Below are 8,678 nucleotides of genomic sequence, written 5' to 3'. Positions count from 1 at the left end.
TAATATATTTTTTTATTGGTTTGATTCAAAGAAAATTGAACATTAAATCTAGATAGTTTACCTAAGACACAACCATCACCAATGTAGCTACCTCTATAGACTTTCTCATAATATATTTATTCCGAAAAGAATATAAATAAATAAATAAACTGATATAAAATTACCTAAAGTAAATAAATAAATAAACTGATATAAATTTCTCTCTGATCTGAACTGTTTAAACATCTAAACATGAGCAATTAAATTGTTTACCTAATACTGAGTTAGAATAAATCTGAACTACTCATAGTCATTTAAAAATCTAAGCAATGTACACAACATGCCTTGCTAAAGAAATCTGGAGTCTTAGGCTTCTTTATGTAAATTTTATGGACTATTAGATTTTTTATATAGATTGTATAGACTGCACTATATTGTTGATACATGCTCGTGAGTTTCTAAGTGTTTTCTTCGGAAGCTAGACGACAGCTACATATAGGTAGCACTAGCATTGGCCTTTAGAAACATCAATTTGCACTTCACACTTTAACTTACCTGAGTTGCAGAGACACAACTGTTTGACAACATCCATACAATGTTTGCGAAGAAAGGAAAATAAAGCGCAGAGGCAATAGTACAGAAGGGGTCTTGTGCAAAACACTATTCAATGGTTGTTCACAATTTACAAAGGTTCTCCGGAGCTCCATTGCTTGAACATCACAAATGATTGCCGAGGCTTGTATTCTGGAGCTGTATGGCCACCTCCCTGCAAAATGTTCAGCTCATTATTAGCTACTGCATAACCAAGATAGATCAATCATCCTCCATTTAACTTTTATAACATGAAGTAAAGCGGAGAAAACTAATTGATCAGACTTTTTAAAACATCAAAGGGTATAACTAGGATTGGAATTTCAACCTTGACTGTTGCAAACGTCAGGTTGTTGTCATATAATCTTGTGTATCTGCACACAAAATGGATACAGCATCAATGTTTCTTACCTCAAACAAATGGCCCTTTCACGGAAGGATAAGGAAAAAAACTTAATTGTTCATGACCTGATTGAATCACTAACCACAATGTCTTTTTTCATGGTTCAATTGTTTAACAAAACCTTATTCTTGTAAGACCTGATTAAGACACTATAATATCTGTTTTCATTGTGTTAGGAGAGTTTGGGTAGATTTGACTTATTCATAGAGTCAATTTACAGTAGGCCATTTATAAGCTAGTAGTTTTGGTAAATTCTAAGTTTTTCCGTAGTATTAACAAGCTATGTAGCTTATTTACAAGCATCAGAAATCTATTGTAATGATGCCTTTGGGCTAAGAATAGTAAATTTATTATTCACAGCCGATTTTACTTGCAGAGATTTCAAAATAAAATAAGGTTGTATTATTCTAGTTGTGTTTATCATGTATTTATTTCTTTCTATTTTTTTAAAAACACGCTGTTCAATTTCTCACATAACCTGAAGGGACCAATCACAATGCCATCTGTTTTCATTGTTCAATTGTTTGAGAACATGAAACTATGCAACAAAAAGCTCTACTCTATCTCTATAGACGAGTAAAAGAGGGTAGACAGGGTAGAGGACGGTTCTCTGCAGTAGAATCATCTATAGTGCACTTTCCTTTTCAAACACCAAATAAAGGTTACTGAATCTGAGCATTAAGTCTTACCCTGCAATTTGTCGATCCACGAACCAAGGCCTCCAATCATCAACTATGGTATAGTTCAATGATCTGATCCATGCCTGAGTTCCAATGAATGGTACAATGAGATCATGATCACCACTGTCATGACAAAAAAGCTAGTCAAATCCAATGGTGAACACTTGAGAGCTTATGCATAGTAATTCTACTAACCTAAAGCCTAATTCGTAATCACAATAAAAATGAACATAAACACATTCTTTTAACTATATTGGTATGAATGGACCTGTATATTAAAGCGCGGTAGCCTTTCCTCGTAAGATTGCGATGATATTCAACTACACTAAGAACATTACGATTATATTTAAAGCGAGGTGTGCATCTCTTCCACTCTCCAGTTATCTCCTCCTACAGAAGAAATAAAATTTAGATGAACAAAAAAACTTTTTCAGTTGTTCTAAAACAAACAAATATACACATTAACCTTCGAGAGCAATCACAGTTAGAGGGATGATGGAATAACAGGGATGAAGATGTTTAGTAATTAGAAAAGTCATACTTTGGTACTTTAAATTTCGATCAGTAAACCTGCCAGAATTGGTGTCTATGTGAGTAATGAGCATATAGGCAGACTATTTCACTCTCTTAAGGACACCCTAGTAGCTTAGGAACTGCTGGAACTTATTTACAAAGGTTTAAAAATTGGTTTGTGCTCTATAATCTCATTTTAAAGAGTGCTATGTTCTCTACAATGGGTCAATATGGTATGAGCCATGTGGACCTGCATATCCAGAGGACCTGGGCATGCACTACGAAGGAAGGATCCCAGTGGGTCTTGATTCCTAAAGAGCCATGTTCCTTCATAGGGAAGGAACTTCGGATGTTATCACCCAGCATGGCTTGTGGCCTGTTCCAATCATATAAATGAAAGTCAGGAGCAGCATTCCTTACTTCCATTATTCATCAGATTAGGTTCTGCTACCAACATTCTCCAACAGAGCACTAGCTGATCAACAGAAGGTTATCCTCTGACTTTGCACACAGAGCTCAAGAAGGTAAGACTTTTCGATCACGGATACCATGTTCGTTTGGTACCCTTATGGAGTCAGGATGAATGAATATCTGCCCAGGAATATACGAGAACCCTCAAATACATAGTGATTTGCAATGAAAAAAATAGAATTGTATGGTATCAATTGTTTGACACTGGTCTATACTAGTACACATGTGTAGATCAATATTATTTTAGTTCATTCATGAGATCGCTCTGTAAATGGATCAGAATAAAATAAATAAAAAAAGTGGCCTTTGGATCAAAACAATAAACGTTTAAATGTTGGGAGTTGTAGCGCAATAACTTCAGTCCAGAGAAACCATAAATGACATTATTCAAACTGCATCAGTTCCCTGCCATAAACATGTTGAAATCACAAAAGGAGAAGTAATAGTAACTGCCCAAGGGTCAACCAGCAGGGTCTAGGGTAAAGTGGATACCGACTGCGCATGAATTTCTTTTCTGACATAGAGATTCTTCGCCCAAATGTAGGAAAGCTGATATTTGTCCTGTTTTACAGTATGAACCATTCTATTAGTAGAATATATACAGAACGATCAACTGTAAGAACTGCAACTATGAAATAAGGTGAATGAAAACTGCAACTTTACACAAATACATCAATTGCAAGAACTGCAGCTATGAAAGAAGTCGAATGAAAATGGCCAACTGTACAAAACCAAAATCCAGAACCTCAATTGTCCTTCACCAAAAAAAAACCAAAAAGCTATGAATTTAATAATTTCATTGTTAAATCCTAGCTGGAGCAGTTGAAACGATTTATGCATTGAGATATAAAGTACATATGAAGAGAATCATCTTCTTTTATTGGATATGTCGGTTGTCAAAAGCCTAAACGAAAATGTTCAATAAATTTGCTATACTGCATATCCAACAGGTTTTAAACTCATAGCATGAGGAGCAGAGGACCTATTGCATTTACCACAGTAGGGCATGGTCTATCTTGGTAACCAAGTTGTAGTTGAACTGTCAGACATTCGTCCTCAGAGGATCTTGTGAACCAACCATGACTAAACATCCTCCTCCTTGATCCAAGCAGCTGATCAAATACTTCTAATTTCTCGTACCTCTTGGTTATGAACTTTTGACTGCTTTGACATTCTTGCTTCTTAGAAATGGGGAAACAAATCGGATCAAGAACATGAGCTGTGTTGATTCCGATCAAATCCTGTTTTTCAAAATACCAAATCAGGACTAAATTTGCAAGGAATAATGTTAAGCCCTGCATTGACCAAAAGCAACTGGAGTGACAGAAGTTGAGGGTCTACAAGAATCACCTTCCACACTGCCAATAGGTTCGATTGACATGAAGGATCGGTGGAATACCAATAGCTACTATTGCAAGTCTCCTTTACTGCCTGCAGCAAAAAAAGGTATGAAGAATTTCATATAGAAACAGCTGCTGAAATGACAACTGATTTAAATCCTTGAAACATAACAGTAAATAACTCGTAAATTAATATCATATTAGACTACGATTTAAATGACATCCTTGCAACTACCATCTGTGCATGAAGACTATATAAATTGTGCCCAAGATTCCATGGTAGCTCATGTTATTGTTGGATGACACACACCTGGTATAATTCATCTGAAATAAGTCCTTTTCCGTGTGCAAAAGGCACTTGTGCACTGTCAAATACTTCATCTGTATTCCCATTTCCGACCAGATAACCCTGAAAAACTAGCCATTCAAGAAGTCAGACCAAGAGACCATCTAGTAAAAATCGTAATGAAGAACATAACGTTGTTCGTAGTCGTCAACATATTTGCAGAGGCCTGAATGAAAAAAGCCACGAGTTTCAATTGTATTAGCAAAGAGTTTTGACCTTAAGGTTCAAGGTTGGTTTAATGCCAGCTTCATTTCCTGTCACAGACAAGAGAGAGAAATTGTAACAGTCAAACATCAGAGTATCAATCTTAAAATAAATTGGATCTACAGATGCAATGTTACAAATAGAAATACAATGTTTTCCTGAAATTCAAGCTCAGATCAACTTACAGTAGTACTACTACCATAAAGAAGTTCCAGCCTACTCCAAAAACAGAAGAACAAAGAAGTCAATTAAATAAAAAAACAATAATCGTGTGTGCTATACCATTTTCTATTTCATGTACCACCAGTGGAACAACCAAACCAGAATAAGAATCCCCTCCGATATATATTGGATTAGATAGAAACTCAGGGAATGCCTCAAACCACTGCATCCACGATTATAAACTCTACTGAGATTCACAAAACTCTGTACATTTATAAAATATTTTTGTACTGGGATATAACTGAAAACCTTTATGAGGAAAGTGTGTATATCTGAGACAGTCTTAAAATCTCCAGTCACGTAATCTGTAGATGTATTGGAGTAAGAAAAACCAGTCCCAGCTGGAGAATCAAGAAAAATAATGTTGGAGACCTACATGTGCAAAACTATTCAAAGTTAAGTCCATTACAGTAAAAGTTTTATGTTCCAGAATATTCAATGGCATCCAAGTTAAGTCCAAGTTGAACGCCAATTTAACAATGCCAAATTCCAAAGTGACAAAATCAACAGAACAGGAAAATTGATAACAGAGATACGATATCAAAGACATAATCAGGCCTTAGGAAACACTAGTATGCCCACTTGACCTTAACAAATATTAAAAGAGGAAAAAGATTTATTATCTTAATTGAAAACATTTCATTAGAACCATACTAGAAGAACCAGGAGCCTTGAATGCCCACCTTAGTCCAAGAGTGAGGATTGGAGACGAGCTTGGGCAAATTCCCAGAATTGTTATTAATATCAAAAGTCATTGGACCTGCAATAGGAGAAATCATTGTGATTAACATTAACAATATCAAATAAAGTAGATAGCTATAAATTTCCTCTCCATTTCTTATAAACAGTACCATTATGCTCCCTTTTGCCCCAAAGCTATGATCACAACTAAATAGCATCCCACTCTGCCTAGAGGCATAAGATGAAGCTTTGACAATTAGCTTTTCACAATCTATCCTTAAGGCAATCAGATGAGCTGAACACTGAATAGCTAAAGACTCAGGAGTATAAAATCCATAATTTATGGATTTTCGGTATTCTTTGGGTTACAATTATATCTTAGTATCATATAAACCAAATTATAATAACAGTTGACTAGGTTTTAGTTACCAATTCCAAAAACATGGGCAAAAATGAAACTTGAGACCTACAGTTAACCATTTGAACAAGTCTTTCACATGCCCATTTCCCAGATTACTCAATTTCAAAATTAAATATATACAAGAACATAATTCATTGAGCAAATAGCAATTTTGAGCATTGAAGCAGACACCAAGGGACAAGTAAGGGTTCCCAGATGGCGAACCAAGCTCATAGGCAAATCCAGTGAAACTAGAGCAACCAGGACCTCCCGTAAGCCAAAGAAGCAGTGGATCCTTTGCTGGGTTTCTTTCTGACTTCACAAAATAGTAGAAAAGTTCTCTTCCATTAACCTCACTAACTGTCACATACCTGCATGAATATGAAGAAAGCACAAAAGCTTTCAAGTAGTTACTCAATTGGTCATCCAGTACATTATAAGCATGTAGAATCACATGTTCAAGCACTCCATATAACAATTTTCACTGCAACTTGTTAACATCTTTCAACGATCCATATAACAATTTTGACTCCAATAGTCAGGTTTTAGCTTCAATTGCTACCAAATTTCATCAAGTATCCATAGGTATTTTTCAAACATATGTCAAACTTCACACTGTGTGTGCATAAAAATGTAAATTAATATAAATGTAAATTATTGCTTCTATGTATGGTGTGCATATAAATGTAAATTTTTGCTTTTATGTGTATACATAGAAATCTGTATCACTTTATCACTTATAAGGGGAGATCCATCAACTCTTTGGTTATGTTGTCCATCTTTACATAAACACTGCTGATTCCTTATTTACAATCTAGAGCATATCCATCTCAACATGGAACCTGCCATGTTGGGATGCCAAATTCAATGTTTTCTGCCCCATTTGGTGTCATTATATAGTCTTTAATAAATTATGGACGTTAGAAACATTGAAATCTTAAGCTCCTCTAGGAATGTTGTAATTTTAACTGGTTAATAAATAAATTTGACCTGAAACTTGAATTTGATGATTTTAATTAATGTTATATATTTGAATATGGACTGTATTCGCTATCAGATATACTTCACTGTGGACAGATATGACACTTACCCAGAATATATCTCTGAATTAAGATTTCCATGATAGCCTGGAAAATACTTTACTCTTGCACTTGCAGGTGCTGCCTTGCAATCCAGTTCAATTGGACTGATCAGAGATATAATTATATGGGCAATGAGTAAATTAACCATAAATTTCATGGCCTTCATCTGGGAAGACATTGTTATGGAATAGACCAAAGCTCACTTCAAACTGTATATATAATTCTCCAGTGCACTTTTGATAGGTTTCGAAATGCCTTGATATATGGACAGCTAATTAAAGACAGCAATAATTCTTATTTAAAATAATTCAGCTAATTCATGACTTGTTTCAACACTTTGAGATTCTGTGAAATCCCACCTATCTCCAACACCGTGAAAATGTTTCCAACCCAATTGCTCTAGAAGATCATTCTGGTAAAGCTAAGTCAATAGAAGATTTTGTCTGCATTGATCACCGAACCTTGTCTTCTCTGTGTGCCACTCATTTCAGCCAGCCAGCCAGCAAGCAAAAATATCTCTTATACTATGAGATTCTAAGTTACGTATATAAATTGTGAACTTGAACTGTCGTGAATTTTTAGCATAGTAAACTTTGTTATAATTTTGTTACAGGCCAGGTTTGTTCATGTGTTTAAAAGGGGAAACAGTTATTTAATAGCTAGAAGACAAGGAGTCATTATGATCTCACATTCTTCATAAATTTTATAACATCCTTCAATAATGAAAGGGGTTTTCTGTTTGTGTCTCGAAAATATGTTGAGGTGGAGATTTCAGAAGATCCGTGATCGCCTCTACTACCTTTATATCAAAAGTGATCGATTGAAGCCCCACGATCTTAGAAGAGCAGTACCACAACCAGGTCTCTCATGTGTAAAGACAAGCATGAGGACAAGGAATGAATTGCGTTTCTTTCTTTTTTTTCATGTGTCAAGACAGGCATGAGGACAAGGAATCAATTGCGATTCTCTTTTTTCTTTTTCAAGGAACATTGACAATTTTGCTTCGGTTGGCTTATTAGTTGTATCGATGTTAAATTTGCTCACCCCAAACCTTGATTGGGTCTAGTTCGGTTGGGTTACAGAGTGTTTAAATTCTCATTTATTGAAATATTGTAAGTATTTTTATTAATCATGGTTAAAGTAAGATTACTCAATTATTGAAGTATTATAACTATTTTTATTAATTTTTGTTAAAGTAGGATTATGGGAATATAATTGTCTTTCAAATTTAATTATTATTAATTTAATTTTGATTTATACACTTTAAATTTTAAGAATAAATGATATATTTGTAATATAATTAAAAAAATTGTTTTTTTTGTTTTTTTGTTTTTGTTTTGTTTTGTTTTGTTTTGTTTTTTTATTGGTTATTAATTTTAGAGTTTTGTTGCAACTTTCATTTAACAGATTAGCTCTATAATTAACAATGAATTGTGGGTGCATACAAGTGTTGATTAACTAGTTATTGAACTAATGGCACCTATGTAGTTGAAAGTTGGTATACATGTTCCATGATTGTGAATTATTGATTAGCTCGGTATTGAATTGAGGGTAGGCAGACTTGGAATATGTGTCCAGTGGTTGTTGCAACAATGAGATAGATGTGCTATGGACTTGAACAAAACATTATGAAAGTCGACACAATAATAGTGCTTGGAAGTTTTTGTTGTTAGTTGAAATTATTTGAGACTCTTATTGAAGCTCTTGTTGCTTTCCATATGCAAGAGGAAGAAAGAGAAAATGTCAAAGAAATCAACAAATGCATA

The 8,678-nt window shown here is 34.5% G+C and overlaps 1 protein-coding gene across 1 annotated transcript; it reads right to left on the bottom strand.

Annotated features, from left to right (window-relative positions):
* Nucleotides 1-341: 341 nt before the first annotated feature.
* Nucleotides 342-7,436, bottom strand: LOC149172638 (serine carboxypeptidase 1-like). Its single transcript, XM_089427763.1, has 14 exons — nt 6,921-7,436; nt 6,056-6,201; nt 5,433-5,509; nt 4,999-5,121; nt 4,810-4,912; nt 4,540-4,577; nt 4,288-4,386; nt 3,988-4,068; nt 3,633-3,878; nt 3,130-3,198; nt 1,922-2,043; nt 1,663-1,776; nt 899-944; nt 342-745 (listed from the first exon to the last, which is right to left on the bottom strand). The coding sequence occupies exons 1-14, from the start codon at nt 7,088-7,090 to the stop codon at nt 662-664; spliced, it is 1,518 nt and encodes a 505-aa protein (XP_089283889.1). The 5' UTR covers nt 7,091-7,436; the 3' UTR covers nt 342-661.
* Between the last annotated feature and the right edge of the window lie 1,242 nt (nt 7,437-8,678).

This window comes from Pinus tabuliformis, chromosome 4_2 (assembly GCF_031772625.1).
Source record: "Pinus tabuliformis cultivar Carrire ecotype Pingquan chromosome 4_2, CPIR1, whole genome shotgun sequence".
Taxonomy (NCBI): domain Eukaryota; kingdom Viridiplantae; phylum Streptophyta; class Pinopsida; order Pinales; family Pinaceae; genus Pinus; species Pinus tabuliformis.
The sequence above is the reverse complement of the archived record's forward strand: the minus strand, read 5'-3'. Positions and strand labels throughout refer to the sequence as shown.